Source organism: Carassius carassius, chromosome 4 (genome assembly GCF_963082965.1).
Source record: "Carassius carassius chromosome 4, fCarCar2.1, whole genome shotgun sequence".
NCBI classification, from domain to species: Eukaryota; Metazoa; Chordata; class Actinopteri; order Cypriniformes; family Cyprinidae; genus Carassius; species Carassius carassius.
This window is the reverse complement of record NC_081758.1, coordinates 43888140-43908487: the sequence shown is the minus strand read 5'-3', so window position 1 is coordinate 43908487 and position 20348 is coordinate 43888140. Positions and strand designations below refer to the sequence as shown.

At 41.7% G+C, this 20348-nt stretch overlaps 1 protein-coding gene across 1 annotated transcript in view; it reads right to left on the bottom strand.

Moving 5' to 3' along the window:
• LOC132131872 (metalloprotease TIKI1-like) overlaps positions 1 to 20348 on the bottom strand; it is a 38445-nt gene that overhangs the window by 2742 nt on the left and 15355 nt on the right. The window contains exon 5 of the mRNA XM_059544006.1: positions 10961 to 11051. Coding sequence (XP_059399989.1) covers positions 10961 to 11051 — 91 coding nt within the window. The remainder of the gene's footprint in view (positions 1 to 10960; positions 11052 to 20348) is intronic.

The following is a 20348-nucleotide window of genomic DNA, read 5'->3' as shown; positions in this document are numbered from 1 at the left end:
AATAACAATAAAAAATTCCAATGGAAGTGAATGGGACCAGAAACGGTTCCCAAGTGGTTCCCAACATTCTTCAAAATATCTTCTAATGAAGAAACAAACTCATAGAGGTTTGGATTGACTCAAAGGTCGAGTAAATGAAGACAGAAGAGTCATTTTTGGGTGAACTGTCCCTTCTAAGGTCTAAATGAAGGTCTGATGCTTGATTTAAGAGTCCAAGCATTCAGCTCAGAAGTACTTGAGTTTGAGTGTAATTTATATGTTTAGCGCTTTCAAAACACTCATTGTTTCAAAGCAGAAAATCATGATGTTGATGTTCATAATATCTTCAAGCCTTATAGTTGCATGTATCAGATTAGAGCTGAACATTCTGTGACAGTTCAAACGATCAAGCGGTTGAGATCTGCTACAGTATATCTGTACTGTACATATGCAGATAAAGTCATATAACTTCACATGAAGAGCTGAATAAAGTAGAGCTGACCGTCTCTCTGACCGCTAAAGCATCGCAGAACTCATGACAAACTCTCCGATCTTTCTAATGGAGCTCTCTGGACCTCAGGTGTTTGAGATGGAAACACACTGAATGTTCTGAACCATGTGTGTCGTTTGATCACATCAGTCTGGATTCAGCTGTCGTTAGATCTCCTCATGCAGCATCACGCTCTTAATCGTACTCTCACGAGACGGACGCAGCGGTGCGTGCTGACACAGAAGAGCTGTGCAGACCTGCTCCTGTGTGTATGATGCTGATGTATGTCTGATGCTGATGTGTGTGTGATGCTGATGTGTGTGTGATGCTGATGTGTGTGTGATGCTGATGTGTGTCTGATGCTGATGTGTGTCTGATGCTGATGTGTGTGTGATGCTGATGTGTGTGTAATGCTCCTGTGTGTCTGATGCTGATGTGTGTCTGATGCTGATGTATGTGTGATGCTGATGTGTGTGTGATGCTCCTGTGTGTGTGATGCTGATGTGTGTGATGCTGATGTGTGTCTGATTCTGATGTGTGTGTGATGATGCTGATGTGTGTCTGATGCTGATGTGTGTGTGTGATGCTCCTGTGTGTGTGATGCTGATGTGTGTGTGATGCTGATGTGTGTGTGATGCTCCTGTGTGTGTGATGCTGATGTGTGTCTGATGCTGATGTGTGTGTGATGCTCTAATGCTGATGTGTGTCTGATGCTGATGTGTGTGTGATGCTGATGTGTGTGTGATGCTCCTGTGTGTGTGTGATGCTGATGTGTGTGTGATGCTGATGTGTGTTTGATGCTCCTGTGTGTGTGATGCTGATGTGTGTCTGATGCTGATGTGTGTATGATGCTGATGTGTGTGTGATGCTGATGTGTGTGTGATGCTGATGTGTGTGTGATGCTCCTGTGTGTGTGATGCTACTGTGTGTGTGATGCTCCTGTGTGTCTGATGCTGATGTGTGTGTGATGCTGATGTGTGTCTGATGCTGATGTGTGTCTGATGCTGATGTGTGTGTGATGCTGATGTGTGTCTGATGCTGATGTGTGTGTGATGCTGATGTGTGTGTGATGCTCCTGTGTGTCTGATGCTGATGTGTGTGTGATGCTGATGTGTGTGTGATGCTCCTGTGTGTCTGATGCTGATGTGTGTGTGACGCTCCTGTGTGTCTGATGCTGATGTGTGTGTGATGCTCCTGTGTGTCTGATGCTGATGTGTGTGTGATGCTGATGTGTGTGTGATGCTCCTGTGTGTCTGATGCTGATGTGTGTGTGATGCTGATGTGTGTGTAATGCTCCTGTGTGTCTGATGCTCCTGTGTGTCTGATGCTGATGTGTGTGTGATGCTCCTGTGTGTCTGATGCTGATGTGTGTGTGATGCTGATGTGTGTGTGTGATGCTGATGTGTGTGTGTGATGCTCCTGTGTGTGTGATGCTGATGTGTGTGTGATGCTCCTGTGTGTCTGATGCTGATGTGTGTGTGATGCTGATGTGTGTGTGATGCTCCTGTGTGTCTGATGCTGATGTGTGTGTCTGATGTTGATGTGTGTGTGATGCTATGTGTGTGTGATGCTATGTGTGTATGATGCTCCTGTCTGTCTGATGCTGATGTGTGTGTGATGCTGATGTGTGTGTGATGCTGAGGTGTGTGTGATACTGATGTGTGTGTGATGCTCCTGTGTGTGTGATGCTGATGTGTGTGTGATGCTCCTGTGTGTGTGATGCTGATGTGTGTGTGATGCTCCTGTGTGTGTGCTGCTCCTGTGTGTGTGATGCTCCTGTGTGTCTGATGCTGATGTGTGTGTGATGCTGATGTGTGTGTGATGCTGATGTATGTCTGATGCTGATGTGTGTGTGATGCTGATGTGTGTGTGATGCTCCTGTGTGTGTGATGCTGATGTGTGTGTAATGCTCCTGTGTGTCTGATGCTGATGTGTGTGTGATGCTGATGTGTGTGTGATGCTCCTGTGTGTCTGATGCTGATGTGTGTGTGATGCTGATGTGTGTGTAATGCTCCTGTGTGTCTGATGCTGATGTGTGTCTGATGCTCCTGTGTGTCTGATGCTGATGTGTGTGTGATGCTCCTGTGTGTCTGATGCTGATGTGTGTGTGATGCTGATGTGTGTGTGATACTGATGTGTGTGTGTGTGATGCTGATGTGTGTGTGATGCTCCTGTGTGTGTGATGCTCCTGTGTGTCTGATGCTGATGTGTGTCTGATGCTGATGTGTGTGTGATGCTAATGTGTGTGTAATGCTCCTGTGTGTCTGATGCTGATGTGTGTGTGATGCTGATGTGTGTGTGATGCTGATGTGTGTGTAATGCTCCTGTGTGTCTGATGCTAATGTGTGTCTGATGCTCCTGTGTGTCTGATGCTGATGTGTGTGTGATGCTTCTGTGTGTCTGATGCTGATGTGTGTGTGATGCTTCTGTGTGTCTGATGCTGATGTGTGTGTGATGCTGATGTGTGTGTGTGATGCTCCTGTGTGTGTGATGCTGATGTGTGTGTGATGCTCCTGTGTGTCTGATGCTGATGTGTGTCTGATGCTGATGTGTGTGTGATGCTGATGTGTGTGTGATGCTGATGTGTGTGTGATGCTCCTGTGTGTCTGATGCTGATGTGTGTGTGTGATGCTCCTGTGTGTCTGATGCTGATGTGTGTGTGATGCTGATGTGTGTGTGATGCTCCTGTGTGTGATGCTGATGTGTGTCTGATGCTGATGTGTGTGTGATGCTCCTGTGTGTCTGATGCTGATGTGTGTGTGTGATGCTGATGTGTGTGTGTTTGATGCTGATGTGTGTGTGATGCTCCTGTGTGTCTGATGCTGATGTGTGTGTGATGATGATTTGTGTGTGATGCTGATGTGTGTGTGATGCTCCTGTGTGTGTGATGCTGATGTGTGTGATGCTGATTTGTGTGTGATGCTGATTTGTGTGTGTGATGCTCCTGTGTGTCTGATGCTGATGTGTGTGTGATGCTCCTGTGTGTCTGATGCTGATGTGTGTGTGATGCTGACAGACTGAAACAGGGACGAGGCTACATAAGGGCCAGGGTGGCACTGGCCCACTCAAACTAACGGCTGGCCCACCCAATCAGAACAGACAAAAAAAAAAATGTGGGAAAGCCGAAAAAATTAATTCATATGTGACATACTGAACACTTAAACATGTGTGAATGTTGGCAACCAAACTGTTTCTGGTCCCCAGTGAATGAAAATAAATAACAATAAAAAATTCCAATGGAAGTGAATGGGACCAGAAACGGTTCCCAAGTGGTTCCCAACATTCTTCAAAATATCTTCTAATGAAGAAACAAACTCATAGAGGTTTGGATTGACTCAAAGGTCGAGTAAATGAAGACAGAAGAGTCATTTTTGGGTGAACTGTCCCTTCTAAGGTCTAAATGAAGGTCTGATGCTTGATTTAAGAGTCCAAGCATTCAGCTCAGAAGTACTTGAGTTTGAGTGTAATTTATATGTTTAGCGCTTTCAAAACACTCATTGTTTCAAAGCAGAAAATCATGATGTTGATGTTCATAATATCTTCAAGCCTTATAGTTGCATGTATCAGATTAGAGCTGAACATTCTGTGACAGTTCAAACGATCAAGCGGTTGAGATCTGCTACAGTATATCTGTACTGTACATATGCAGATAAAGTCATCTAACTTCACATGAAGAGCTGAATAAAGTAGAGCTGACCGTCTCTCTGACCGCTAAAGCATCGCAGAACTCATGACAAACTCTCCGATCTTTCTAATGGAGCTCTCTGGACCTCAGGTGTTTGAGATGGAAACACACTGAATGTTCTGAACCATGTGTGTCGTTTGATCACATCAGTCTGGATTCAGCTGTCGTTCGATCTCCTCATGCAGCATCACGCTCTTAATCGTACTCTCACGAGACGGACGCAGCGGTGCGTGCTGACACAGAAGAGCTGTGCAGACCTGCTCCTGTGTGTATGATGCTGATGTATGTCTGATGCTGATGTGTGTGTGATGCTGATATGTGTCTGATGCTAATGTGTGTGTGATGCTGATGTGTGTGTGATGCTGATGTGTGTCTGATGCTGATGTGTGTCTGATGCTGATGTGTGTGTGATGCTGATGTGTGTGTAATGCTCCTGTGTGTCTGATGGTGATGTGTGTCTGATGCTGATGTGTGTCTGATGCTGATGTGTGTCTGATGCTGATGTGTGTGTGATGCTCCTGTGTGTGTGATGCTGATGTGTGTGTGATGCTGATGTGTGTCTGATTCTGATGTGTGTGTGATGATGCTGATGTGTGTCTGATGCTGATGTGTGTGTGTGATGCTCCTGTGTGTGTGATGCTGATGTGTGTGTGATGCTCCTGTGTGTGTGATGCTGATGTGTGTGTGATGCTCCTGTGTGTGTGATGCTGATGTGTGTGTGATGCTCCTGTGTGTGTGATGCTGATGTGTGTCTGATGCTGATGTGTGTGTGATGCTCTAATGCTGATGTGTGTCTGATGCTGATGTGTGTGTGATGCTGATGTGTGTGTGATGCTCCTGTGTGTGATGCTCCTGTGTGTGTGATGCTGATGTGTGTGTGATGCTGATGTGTGTGTGATGCTCCTGTGTGTCTGATGCTGATGTGTGTGTGATGCTGATGTGTGTGTGATGCTCCTGTGTGTGTGATGCTGATGTCTGTGTGATGCTGATGTGTGTGTGATGCTCCTGTGTGTGTGATGCTGATGTGTGTGTGATGCTGATGTGTGTCTGATGCTGATGTGTGTCTGATGCTGATGTGTGTGTGATGCTGATGTGTGTGTGATGCTGATGTGTGTGTGATGCTCCTGTGTGTGTGATGCTGATGTGTGTGTGATGCTCCTGTGTGTCTGATGCTGATGTGTGTGTGATGCTCCTGTGTGTCTGATGCTGATGTGTGTGTGATGCTCCTGTGTGTCTGATGCTGATGTGTGTGTGATGCTCCTGTGTGTCTGATGCTGATGTGTGTGTGATGCTCCTGTGTGTGTGATGCTGATGTGTGTCTGATGCTCCTGTGTGTCTGATGCTCCTGTGTGTCTGATGCTCCTGTGTGTGTGATGCTGATGTGTGTGTGATGCTGATGTGTGTGTGATGCTCCTGTGTGTCTGATGCTGATGTGTGTGTGATGCTGATGTGTGTGTGATGCTGATGTGTGTGTGATGCTCCTGTGTGTGTGATGCTGATGTGTGTGTGATGCTGATGTGTGTGTGATGCTGATGTGTGTGTGATGCTGATGTGTGTGTGATGCTCCTGTGTGTGTGATGCTCCTGTGTGTCTGATGCTGATGTGTGTGTGATGCTGATGTGTGTGTAATGCTCCTGTGTGTCTGATGCTGATGTGTGTGTGATGCTCCTGTGTGTCTGATGCTGATGTGTGTGTGATGCTGATGTGTGTGTGTGATACTGATGTGTGTGTGTGATGCTCCTGTGTGTGTGATGCTGATGTGTGTGTGATGCTCCTGTGTGTCTGATGCTGATGTGTGTGTGATGCTGATGTGTGTGTGATGCTGATGTGTGTGTGATGCTCCTGTGTGTCTGATGCTGATGTGTGTGTGTGATGCTCCTGTGTGTCTGATGCTGATGTGTGTGTGATGCTCCTGTGTGTCTGATGTTGATGTGTGTGTGATGCTGATGTGTGTATGATGCTCCTGTGTGTCTGATGCTGATGTGTGTGTGATGCTGATGTGTGTATGATGCTCCTGTGTGTCTGATGCTGATGTGTGTGTGATGCTGATGTGTGTGTGATGCTGATGTGTGTGTGATACTGATGTGTGTGTGATGCTCCTGTGTGTGTGATGCTCCTGTGTGTGTGATGCTGATGTGTGTGTGATGCTGATGTGTGTCTGATGCTGATGTGTGTGTGATGCTGATGTGTGTGTGATACTGATGTGTGTGTGATGCTCCTGTGTGTGTGATGCTCCTGTGTGTCTGATGCTGATGTGTGTGTGATGCTGATGTATGTCTGATGCTGATGTGTGTGTGATGCTGATGTGTGTGTGATGCTCCTGTGTGTGTGATGCTGATGTGTGTGTGATGCTGATGTGTGTGTAATGCTCCTGTGTGTCTGATGCTGATGTGTGTGTGATGCTGATGTGTATGTGAGGCTCCTGTGTGTCTGATGCTGATTTGTGTGTGATGCTGATGTGTGTGTAATGCTCCTGTGTGTCTGATGCTGATGTGTGTCTGATGCTCCTGTGTGTCTGATGCTGATGTGTGTGTGATGCTCCTGTGTGTCTGATGCTGATGTGTGTGTGATGCTGATGTGTGTGTGATACTGATGTGTGTGTGTGATGCTCCTGTGTGTGTGATGCTGATGTGTGTGTGATGCTCCTGTGTGTCTGATGCTGATGTGTGTGTGATGCTGATGTGTGTCTGATGCTGATGTATGTGTGATGCTAATGTGTGTGTAATGCTCCTGTGTGTCTGATGCTGATGTGTGTGTGATGCTCCTGTGTGTGTGATGCTGATGTTTGTGTGATGCTGATGTGTGTGTAATGCTCCTGTGTGTCTGATGCTAATGTGTGTCTGATGCTCCTGTGTGTCTGATGCTGATGTGTGTGTGATGCTAATGTGTGTGTAATGCTCCTGTGTGTCTGATGCTGATGTGTGTGTGATGCTCCTGTGTGTGTGATGCTGATGTGTGTGTGATGCTGATGTGTGTGTAATGCTCCTGTGTGTCTGATGCTAATGTGTGTCTGATGCTCCTGTGTGTCTGATGCTGATGTGTGTGTGATGCTTCTGTGTGTCTGATGCTGATGTGTGTGTGATGCTTCTGTGTGTCTGATGCTGATGTGTGTGTGATGCTGATGTGTGTGTGATACTGATGTGTGTGTGTGATGCTCCTGTGTGTGTGATGCTGATGTGTGTGATGCTCCTGTGTGTCTGATGCTGATGTGTGTGTGATGCTCCTGTGTGTCTGATGCTGATGTGTGTGTGATGCTGATGTGTGTGTGATGCTGATGTGTGTGTGATGCTCCTGTGTGTCTGATGCTGATGTGTGTGTGTGATGCTCCTGTGTGTCTGATGCTGATGTGTGTGTGATGCTGATGTGTGTGTGATGCTCCTGTGTGTCTGATGCTGATGTGTTTCTGATGCTGATGTGTGTGTGATGCTCCTGTGTGTCTGATGCTGATGTGTGTGTGTGTGTGATGCTGATGTGTGTGTGATGATGATTTGTGTGTGATGCTGATGTGTGTGTGATGCTCCTGTGTGTGTGATGCTGATGTGTGTGATGCTGATTTGTGTGTGATGCTGATTTGTGTGTGTGATGCTCCTGTGTGTCTGATGCTGATGTGTGTGTGATGCTCCTGTGTGTCTGATGCTGATGTGTGTGTGATGCTGACAGACTGAAACAGGGGCGAGGCTACATAAGGGCCAGGGTGGCACTGGCCCACTCAAACTAACGGCTGGCCCACCCAATCAGAACAGACAAAAAAAAAATGTGGGAAAGCCGAAAAAATTAATTCATATGTGACATACTGAACACTTAAACACGTACAAGAAGTTTCATAAAAAATAACTACTGTAGAGCGAAAACCTTTTCATATAATTGCCTTACAGCCAATCAATAAGCTTATCAGCACTGTTTAGCCAATCGCGTATTGTTGGGGGGTGGGAAGATGAGTTTACATCTGCTAGTGAAGTAAACTTTTAACACGCATGACACAAGACGAGCATGTCGAAACAGACATCTTTAATTTAATATATGTATAAAAAACAAGAACATAACCTGAAACATCAACATCAACAAGGGCTAATCGTCGAGAAAAGCAACATACCAGCTGATTTATCCACACTTGATGAACCACCTGCTGTGCCCCATTTACGGAGTAATATTGCATTTACTCCAGTTTTCGCGAAAAATAAACGGCAAGTCTAGTCTTTTTGCTGCTAAGTGGTACACAAAGTTCCCATTTCTAGAGTACAGCATTAAAGACGATGACGTGTTCTGCAAGATGTGTCGTCATTTTAATGACACTATGTTTGAGGATGTGTACCGTGATTGGAAACACGTCACGCAGGCTTGTGAGCGGCACCAAATGAGTAACGTAAGCAGGGGCATAGATTACGCGGGGGACGTGTCCCCCACACTTTTAAAATCATTGAAATTCGTCCCCCGCACATTTTCAGAAGGCGAAATGAACATCACGGAGAGCTAAGCTCTCCTGCAATGTGTGTTTCATTCATGCTCGAAGCCGGAGCGCGCTCTCGCGCTGAAAGTCATAACAGGAAACTCCTTATATGGACAACAGCGTCCAGCTATCGCTGTATGAAAACAGTTGTTTTCACAGAAAAACAAACAATTTTGGAAACACGAAGACATTTAACATACGATTGCAACAATATATGGTTTTTCAACTCATCTCCAGCAGGTGATAAAGTATATGAACAATGCAGTGCTAATTGACATAGCATTTATTACAGTATAGAAACTATTATGACTTATGTGAAAGTGTTTGTAGTATATAAAAAAAATCATTATTATTTGTTATTGTCCAGTAGTTATAGATTTCTAAGCCAATTATCAATGCGCATATCCACTACCGGTCAAGTCTCTTCTGTTCACCAAGCCTGTATTTATTTGATCAAAAGTACAGCAAAACAGCAAAATTGTGAAATATTTTTACTAGACTATTTAAAAAAACGGTTTTCTATTTGAATATATTTCAAAATGTAATTTATTGAGATTTAAAAAGCTGATTTTTTTTAGCATCATTACTCCAGTCACAGGATCCTTCCGAAATAATTCTGATTTGCTACTCAAAAAAATAAAATAATAATAATGATAATGTTGAAAACAGCTGGGTAGATTTTTTTTCAGGTTTCTTTGATGAATAGAAAGTTCAGAAGAACAGCATTTATCTGAAATATAATAATTTTGTAAAATTATGTCTTTATCATCACTTTTGATCAATTTAAAGAATCCTTCCTAAATAAAAGTATTCATTTCTATAATTTCTTTTCCAAAAAATATAAATTATGCTGTCTCTAAGATTTTGAATGATACACTGTATTATGTTGCAAAGTCTTTTTATTTCACATAAATGCTGATCTTTGGATCCTTCTATTCATCAAAGAACACTGAAAAAAATGTACTCAAACTGTTTTAAATATTGGTAATCAGCATATTAGAAAGATTTGATTTCTGAAGGATGTGACACAGAAAACTGGAGTAATGATGCTGAAAATTCACCTTTGATCACAGGAAGAATTTTAAAATATATTCGAATAGAAAAGTTATTTTATACATTACATTTATACATTTATTCACTTAGCTGACGCTTTTATCCAAAGCGACTTACAATTGCTATATATGTCAGAGGTCACACGCCTCTGGAGCAACTAGGGGTTAAGTGTCTTGCTCAGGGACACATTGGTGTCTCACAGTGGATTCGAACCCGGGTCTCTCACACCAAAGGCATGTGTCTTATCCACTGCGCTAGCACCACCTCTATCTATCTTTTAAATCGTAAAAATATTTCACAATATTACCTTTTTTTAGATGTACTTTGGATCAAATAAATGCAGGCTTGGTGAGCAGATGAGACTTCTATAAAAACATTAAAAATCTTACTGTTCAAAAACTGTTGACTGGTAGGCTATATAGATTACAGAAATGTTATATTGTAATTTTTTATATACATGTAATTTCTGTCCCCCTCACGTTTGAAAAGATGAATGAATGTAAGCAACATCTGTTCGCTCTCAAAGTATAATGCTGTCAGAAATTTGGCCGTGGCACAGTAAGTTAGTAAACCAGGTTATTCCAGTTTAAAATGAACACAATTACTGAACACTGATGTCTTGCTACAGTGGTCATATAGCAGTACAATATCTATATTTGTCTTCCTTGTAGCTGTTTGTTATAAATGTATTTTGTTGTATATTCATGAATTTGTTGGCTAACAATCAATCACATTTAACTTATCTGAACTGTATAGTGATTTTATCCTATATTGTAAAATTTGTGTAATTTGAGAGTGGTCATTCAGGTCCACCCTATTCCACCAAGGTCCACTCAGTTTAAAATTTCTGACCTCGCCACTGGAGGTCAGACAGGAACGGTTTGAATCATCTGGACTCTGAAACTGAATGTTTTAGCTAAGAAATATTTAACATATTCCTCCTCTTATATTATTTCTAAACATGCAGGATATGTTTATGCTCAGGTGCATTATATAACATTAACAGATACAGCTTTGGAATAATGTATTAGTAAATGTTGAAATTAACAGTAACTAAGTTGAATTTTTGCTTTAGAAGTATGTAGTAATTAGTTCATGGTAACTAATGTAAAATGGAACCATACTGTATAGTGTTACTGATGTGTATTAATTATCAGTGATCATTAGTTCTTCAGGCAGATGTAGGACATGTTAGGTCCCCAAGAGGAAACAAGCTAATAAATCACACAGAATTAAGTGGTAGAGGAAAGAAAATACAGTTTGTACAGCAGAAGGGTTAGGAGCTAAATGTGTGTGTGTGTGTCACCTGTGTAGCGTCTGTCCAGGAGGTGTGTGCTCCACCTCATAACCTTCACGCCGCAGGACGTCAATCACAGAATTGTTTCCAAGAAAATGACCTGAAACACAAACACTCCACCTTCAGTCTCTGAACTCAAGTTAGGCAGTCTGAAAAACACACACAAACACACACGTTTGTTTTTGTGTAAAGTGTGTTCATCCCATAGGTGTAATGGTTTTTATACTGTACAAACTGTATATTCTATGGCCCTACACCAACCCTACACCTAACCCTAACCCTCACAGGAAACTTTGCATTTTTACTTTCTCAAAAAAACTCTCTTTTGTCTAGTTTACCGATATCTGAATTTTTTTTAATCAAGATACATAACTATACAATACATTACAAGATACATTTACTTAAAATGAAATGATGTCAGAGATCTTGTTTTTGAAAATACCTTTTTTCTTTGTGACTGAAGACAAAGACATGAAGATCTCGGATGACATGAGAGCGAGTAAATCATCGGGAGATTTCAATTCTGGAAATGAACCAATGCTTTAACCCTGTCTGCTTTAAATATTAGAAAATGATTAACATTTAGTGGATTCTTTCATTCTTGAGAGAATTACATGTTAAATCTAATTTTGAATTGGCAGATGTTTTCTCATTTTAAGCACAAACTGATACATTTTTCAGAAAACAAGACTTAATATACACATGGAACAAGAATGTTCCAGATTTTTTAAATCCTCTTTTTCTTTGATGTCCTGTAGAATGTTATTTTTTGGCATTTATTCCATGTTTGTGTGTGTGTGTGTGTGTGTGTGTGTGTGTATGTGTATGTGTGTGTGTGTGTGTGTGTGTGTGTGTGTGTTTTACATTTCCTATGAAAACTTTTAGCAAAACAAAAAAATTAGAACTAGTTCTGGGGTTTCCTGCATCTATAAACTCAATATATAAACTCTCATAACCTCATGTGAACACTAAGTTGCTGGAATTACCTGCACTGGAAAAAGGTTGTATGTCCAACATTATTCCCATTAAAATGCGTTAGAAATGCATGAATTCAAAAGTCGCAAATGTATTTGATACAAAGCCACACCCTGCTGATTTTAATAAGGTGCAATGAATAGTTAGTTGTTGTTGGAAGCTGGAGTCTTGGCATAAAGGTGTTTTTCTTCAGTTTGGATTATTACACGTGGTGCTGGAGCTAAACGCTACATAAAGTCCAACAAAGAAGCAAAGCCAAATAAAATCTCTCAGTGTTATTCCAGCGCTCTCATTAATACTCTCTGCTCCTCCGTCCAAATCTGAAGCCATGATTCCTTCAGTCCAGAATGTAGTTATTGCTGAATGCATCTTAGAGTCGCTTCATCTGGTCTCAAGTCTCCTCGGATGCTCTGAAGTCTCTGATAAGTGTGTGAGGAGCTAAACAAACCAATAAACCAGTTCAGCACTTGTTTTGATAATGCTGTGGTATTTTAGAGGAAAGTCGTGATCGTGGAGGAATGTTTTCTGGCAGTAAACATGCTTTAAGAGTCAGATCTCGGCGGCGCTTCGGTGAAAAACAACGCTCTGTCCATCGCTAACGAAACGCTGATCGAAGAAGAGGCTCAAACACCGAACACAACCGCATTTCATAAACATCATAAAAAGCTGACAGCTGTGTTGATCAAACAGTTATTCTTCATTCAACATTTCTTTTAAATGTTTTGTAACATTATAAATATCTTTCCTGTCATATTTAATGCATCCTTGATGAATAAAAGTATTAATTTATTAACAATGTCAATGTCACCTTTATTTATATAGCGCTTTAAACAAAATACATTGCGCCAAAGCAACTGAACAACATTCATTAGGAAAACAGTGTCAATAATGCAAAAATGATAGTTAAAGGCAGTTCATCATTGGATTCAGTGATGTCATCTCTGTTCAGTTAAATAGTGTCTGTGCATTTATTTGCAATCAAGTCAACGATATCGCTGTAGATGAAGTGTCCCCAACTAAGCAAGCCAGAGGCGACAGCGGCAAGGAACCGAAACTCCATCGGTGACAGAATGGAGAAAAAAACCTTGGGAGAAACCAGGCTCAGTTGGGGGCCAGTTCTCCTCTGACCAGACGAAACCAGTAGTTCAATTCCAGACTGCAGCAAAGTCAGATTGGGCAGAAGAATCATCTGTTTCCTGTGGTCTTGTCCTGGTGCTCCTCTGAGACAAGGTCTTTACAGGGGATCTGTATCTGGGGCTCTAGTTGTCCTGGTCTCCGCTGTCTTTCAGGGATGTAGAGGTCCTTTCTAGGTGCTGATCCAGCATCTGGTCTGGATACGTATTGGATCCGGGTGACTGCAGTGACCCTCTGATCTGGACACAGACTGGATCTGGTGGCTACGGTGACCTCGGAACAAAAGAGAAACAGACAAATATTAGCGTAGATGCCATTCTTCTAATGATGTAGCAAGTACATAGGGTGTTAGGGGAAGTGTTTCCGGTTCCGGTTTACCTAATTAATGCAGCCTAAAAATCCTTTAACGGATTTGGATAATAAAAGCATATTAGTATGTTATGTGTAAGCCAGGTTAAAGAGATGGGTCTTTAATCTAGATTTAAACTGCAAGAGTGTGTCTGCCTCCCGAACAATGTTAGGTAGGTTATTCCAGAGTTTGGGCGCCAAATAGGAAAAGGATCTGCCGCCTGCAGTTGATTTTGATATTCTAGGTATTATCAAATTGCCTGAGTTTTGAGAACGTAGCGGACGTAGAGGATTATAATGTAAAAGGAGCTCATTCAAATACTGAGGTGCTAAACCATTCAGGGCTTTATAAGTAATAAGCAATATTTTAAAATCTATGCGATGCTTGATAGGGAGCCAGTGCAGTGTTGACAGGACCGGGCTAATATGGTCATACTTCCTGGTTCTAGTAAGAACTCTCGCTGCTGCATTTTGGACTAGCTGTAGTTTGTTTACTAAGCGTGCAGAACAACCACCCAATAAAGCATTACAATAATCTAACCTTGAGGTCATAAATGCATGGATTAACATTTCTGCATTTGACATTGAGAGCATAGGCCGTAATTTAGATATATTTTTGAGATGGAAAAATGCAGTTTTACAAATGCTAGAAACGTGGCTTTCTAAGGAAAGATTGCGATCAAATAGCACACCTAGGTTCCTAACTGATGACGAAGAATTGACAGAGCAACCATCAAGTCTTAGACAGTGTTCTAGGTTATTACAAGCAGAGTTTTTAGGTCCTATAATTAACACCTCTGTTTTTTCAGAATTTAGCAGTAAGAAATTACTCGTCATCCAGTTTTTTATATCGACTATGCAATCCATTAGTTTTTCAAATTGGTGTGTTTCACCGGGCTGCGAAGAAATATAGAGCTGAGTATCATCAGCATAACAGTGAAAGCTAACACCATGTTTCCTGATGATATCTCCCAAGGGTAACATATAAAGCGTGAAGAGTAGCGGCCCTAGTACTGAGCCTTGAGGTACTCCATACTGCACTTGTGATCGATAGGATACATCTTCATTCACTGCTACGAACTGATGGCGGTCATATAAGTACGATTTAAACCATGCCAATGCACTTCCACTGATGCCAACAAAGTATTCAAGTCTATGCAAAAGAATGTTGTGGTCAATTGTGTCAAACGCAGCACTAAGATCCAATAAAACTAATAGAGAGATACACCCACGATCAGATGATAAGAGCAGATCATTTGTAACTCTAAGAAGAGCAGTCTCAGTACTATGATACGGTCTAAATCCTGACTGGAAATCCTCACATATACCATTTTTCTCTAAGAAGGAATATAATTGTGTGGATACCACCTTTTCTAGTATCTTGGACAGAAAAGGGAGATTCGAGATTGGTCTATAATTAACTAGTTCTTTGGGGTCAAGTTGTGGTTTTTTGATGAGAGGCTTAATAACAGCCAGTTTGAAGGTTTTGGGGACATAAAGACAATGAGGAATCAATAATAGTCAGAAGAGGATCTATGACTTCTGGAAGCACCTCTTTTAGGAGCTTAGATGGTATAGGGTCTAACATACATGTTGTTGGTTTAGATGATTTAACAAGTTTATACAATTCTTCCTCTCCTATGGTAGAGAATGAGTGGAACTGTTCCTCAGGGGGTCTATAGTGCACTGTCTGATGTGATAACATTACTTTTTGAAATCTTACTTATCCCAATCTTTTGAATGGTAGCCTACTATATCAGAGTTTCCACAAAAATATTGTGCAGCACAACTATGGAGGGTAATTTCAACATTGATAATAATCAGAAATGTTTCTTGAGCAGTAGCCTAATTCATCATATTATTCTGATTTCTGAAGATCATGTGACACTGAAGACTGGAGGAATGATGCTGAAAATACAGAATCAGAAATCTTTGGTACTATTTTTTTTTATAAAATAAATGCAGCCTTGGTGAGCAGAATTGACTTTGAAAAAACATTGATTTTTTTTTTGACGAGTCCTAGATCACACGTCAGCTGCGTCAGAGACGAACGGAGCACGAGCGCAATCCTGTGACAGTCTCAGGCGGTAAACAGTGGAGCGCGTGAAGGACAGATAAGAGGCACGATTCACGAACACTCTTCAAGGTCTCCATTAATTCTTTTTCACAAGTTCATCAAATAACCGCAGTAAGAATATTTCATCAAGCACAGTGAGTAATGACTTCTCCTGCTATTGTTATTTGCACCTCTTGCCACATGTACAGTTTATCTATCTCTGTCGCAGATGAGGGATTCACATGTGATAAATGCAGGGAAATAGTTAGGCTGACAGAGAAGATTTCAGAATTAGAGACACGCATCCAAACTTTAATTGAGGACAGTAAGAATGTTAGGGCTCTAGATACGGCTTTGGATGTGTCTAGCTCAGGGATTCCTGTACATTGTTCGGTTCCGGAAACAGAGCCTCTGCAGCAGGGCAACTGGGTGACGTTGAGGCAGCGTAGTCGTGGGTCAAAACACCGCTCTTCTGTTCCGATCAAAACATTAAACAGGTTCTCCCCACTCAGTGATGAACCCACTGAGAAACCTGATGAAAGTGCTCTAGTTATTGGTGATTCTATTGTACGGAACATGAATATAGAGACACCAGCCACCATAGTCAAATGTTTACTGGGAGCCAGTGCGCCTGACATCTTGGCAAATTTAAAAGTGCTGGCTAATGCTAAACGTAAATACAGTAAGATTGTTATTCATGCCGGCGCTAATGATGTTCGACTTCGCCAGTCGGAGATCACTAAAAATAACATTAAAGAGGTGTGTGAACTTGCAAGCACGATGTCAGACACTGTAATATGCTCTGGGCCCCTCCCTGCTTACCGTGGTGATGAGATGCATAGCAGATTGTCATCACTCAATGGCTGGATGTCTAAGTGGTGCCCACAGAATAACATAGGTTTCATAGACAATTGGACGAGCTTTTGGGGCAGACCTGACCTGTTTAAAAGAGATGGTCTTCATCCCTCCTGGGGTGGCGCCACTCTTCTCTCTAGAAATATGGCAAATAGTCTTAGTGTTTATACTTGACTAACTGGGGCCCAGGTCAGGAAGCAGACAGACTGGCTAAACCGACCGTCTGCTAGCTGCCTCCCGTCACAGAGGTCAGTTAATTCTCAGCACATAGAGACTTTTTCACCTAGATATCACACTATAGAGACTGTGTCTGTTCCCCGAACTAGAAAATACAAAAAACGTCCAAACCAAGTTAAGATTAACAATTTAATTGAGGTTCAACAAATAAAAAACAGAAGCAATATGGATAAACAAATGATAAAGTTTGTCATTATGTCCCCAAAACCTTCAAACTGGCTGTTATTAAGCCTCTCATAAAAAAAAGAAAAACAAAACTAGACTCAAAAGAACTAGTTAATTATAGATGATCTCGAATCTCCCTTTTCTGTCCAAGATACTAGAAAAGGTAGAATCCACACAATTATATTCCTTCTTAGAGAAAAATGGTATATGTGAGGATTTCCAGTCAGGATTTAGACCGTATCATAGTACTGAGACTGCTCTCCTTAGAGTTACAAATGATCTGCTCTTATCATCTGATCGTGGGTGTATCTCTCTATTAGTTTTATTGGATCTTAGTGCTGCGTTTGACACAATTGACCACAAAATTCTTTTGCATAGACTTGAACTCTTTGTTGGCATCAGTGGAAGTGCATTAGCATGGTTTAAATCGTACTTATATGACCGCCATCAGTTCGTAGCAGTGAATGAAGATGTATCATATCGATCACAAGTGCAGTATGGAGTACCTCAAGGCTCAGTACTAGGGCCGCTACTCTTCACGCTTTATATGTTACCCTTGGGAGACATCATCAGGAAACATGGTGTTAGCTTTCACTGTTATGCTGATGATACTCAGCTCTATATTTCTTCGCAGCCCGGTGAAACACACCAATTTGAAAAACTAATGGATTGCATAGTCGATATAAAAAACTGGATGACGAGTAATTTCTTACTGCTAAATTCTGAAAAAACAGAGGTGTTAATTATAGGACCTAAAAACTCCGCTTGTAATAACCTAGAACACTATCTAAGATTTGACGGTTGCTCTGTCAATTCTTCGTCATCAGTTAGGAGCCTAGGTGTGCTATTTGATCGCAATCTTTCCTTAGAAAGCCACGTTTCTAGCATTTGTAAAACTGCATTTTTCCATCTCAAAAATATATCTAAATTACGGCCTATGCTCTCAATGTCAAATGCAGAAATGTTAATCCATGCATTTATGACCTCAAGGTTAGATTATTGTAATGCTTTATTGGGTGGTTGTTCTGCACGCTTAGTAAACAAACTACAGCTAGTCCAAAATGCAGCAGCAAGAGTTCTTACTAGAACCAGGAAGTATGACCATATTAGCCCGGTCCTGTCAACACTGCACTGGCTCCCTATCAAGCATCGCATAGATTTTAAAATATTGCTTATTACATATAAAGCCCTGAATGGTTTAGCACCTCAGTATTTGAATGAGCTCCTTTTACATTACAATCCTCTACGTCCGCTACGTTCTCAAAACTCAGGCAATTTGATAATACCTAGAATATCAAAATCAACTGCAGGCGGCAGATCCTTTTCCTATTTGGCGCCTAAACTCTGGAATAACCTACGTAACATTGTTTGGGAGGCAGACACACTCTTGCAGTTTAAATCTAGATTAAAGACCCATCTCTTTAACCTGGCTTACACATAACATACTAATATGCTTTTAATATCCAAATCCGTTAAAGGATTTTAAGGCTGCATTAATTAGCTAAACCGGAACCGGGAACACTTCCCATAACACCCTATGTACTTGCTACATCATTAGAAGAATGGCATCTACGCTAATATTTGTCTGTTTCTCTCTTGTTCCGAGGTCACCGTGGCCACCAGATCCAGTCTGTGTCCAGATCAGAGGGTCACTGCAGTCACCCGGATCCAGTACGTATCCAGACCAGATGGTGGATCAGCACCTAGAAAGGACCTCTACATCCCTGAAAGACAGCGGAGACCAGGACAACTAGAGCCCCAGATACAGATCCCCTGTAAAGACCTTGTCTCAGAGGAGCACCAGGACAAGACCACAGGAAACAGATGATTCTTCTGCACAATCTGACTTTGCTGCAGTCTGGAATTGAACTACTGGTTTCGTCTGGTCAGAGGAGAACTGGCCCCCCAACTGAGCCTGGTTTCTCCCAAGGTTTTTTTCTCCATTCTGTCACCGATGGAGTTTCAGTTCCTTGCCGCTGTCGCCTCTGGCTTGCTTAGTTGGGGACACTTCATCTACAGCGATATCGTTGACTTGATTGCAAATAAATGCACAGACACTATTTAACTGAACAGAGATGGCATCACTGAATCCAATGATGAACTGCCTTTAACTATCATTTTTGCATTATTGACACTGTTTTCCTAATGAATGTTGTTCAGTTGCTTTGACGCAATGTATTTTGTTTAAAGCGCTATATAAATAAAGGTGACTTTGACTTTGACTAACAGTCATGGGCGTAGGTTTAGGGGGGGACGCTAGTACTAGTCCCTATCAATATTTTGAGATTACAAATTTGTCCCCACCAATATTTAGCAAGCTCCTTTGAACTGCTATTTGTATCTTTGCACTGCTATTTGGATCGATTCTAACGGCCAGGACGACGACAGTACAAGAAACGCCATAATTTGATTGGCGGCGGGGTATCTGACAGGCTACACGCGCGGGCCGGGACTACTTTTGTGCTTGCACTAGCAGCGAGCGGGTAGTGTGTGTGTGTGTGTGTGTGTGTGTGTGTGTGTGTGTGTTTTTGGTGGCAGAGGCTGGAGTCGAGTTCTTGTGGGATTGTGTATCTCTGGCTCGATCTCTCTGTGTCTCTGCCAACTAAAGCAGAGCTGAACACTTACAGGATGTTTCAGCTCGACGGAGGGATGAAAGAGGAAGCGGCTTCAGTGTGAAAACAAACAGCTGCGCTGATGTTCACACTCCGGTACGGTGCGTCGTGTGTTGAGACTTTGTTTAAATCTCATCTAATCCTGGAGCCAGATCTGCGTCGTCAGTTTAATCATGAGAGCCGCGCTGATCGACAGCATTCAAAAAACAAAATTAAAGAAATTAAAAGTCAGTAGTACAAATGTCATGCCACAGCGGGCAGTAGATCAGGGCACTCGCAACGCCAAGATCATGGTTCGATTCCTTCAAAAATCCTATTAAACAATCCCTTGACATGTTACTAAATCAAACCATCATCTATCTGCATTAAAAGCAGCACAGCCAATAAGATCTTAATAGAAATACATTAAATAATAATAAAAAAAGCATCTGCACTCATTTTAAAATAGGCTTTAATAAACAAATTTAAAAAAGCAACTATGCTCATTTATAAATAAAGCTGCTTTTTTTATTATATTATATATAACGTATTTTAGGATTCAATCTGAAACTATTTTCCAGACCATATTTAAAATTTATTCTAGTCAAACTACTCATAAAAAAGATTATTTATTGATCGGCTGAATAGTTTTATTACCAAAACTTCTCATACATTATGAAACCATACTGAAATATCAGGTTAGATTTCTGGTAACTAATAAAACAAGTGAAATAATATGCCATGTGGTGACACATAAACTCTGGACTGAGTAATACTAACCGGAAAAATAATTAATACAGTAACTAAGATAACCACAGGAGAACAACACAACCACTACAAACAACACGCAAGAGAGGACGGAAGAAACCAGGACAGTAGAACCAGTAGAAAACTGACGATGGCTCTTCAGCATCCACTGACAGACACAACACACGGAGACACAGACGTTCAGATGTGTTTGTGAGCTGAAGAACGGGGAATCCTGATCGTTTCCAGATGCTGAACATCATATTTCCTCACATCATTCCATCAGGAT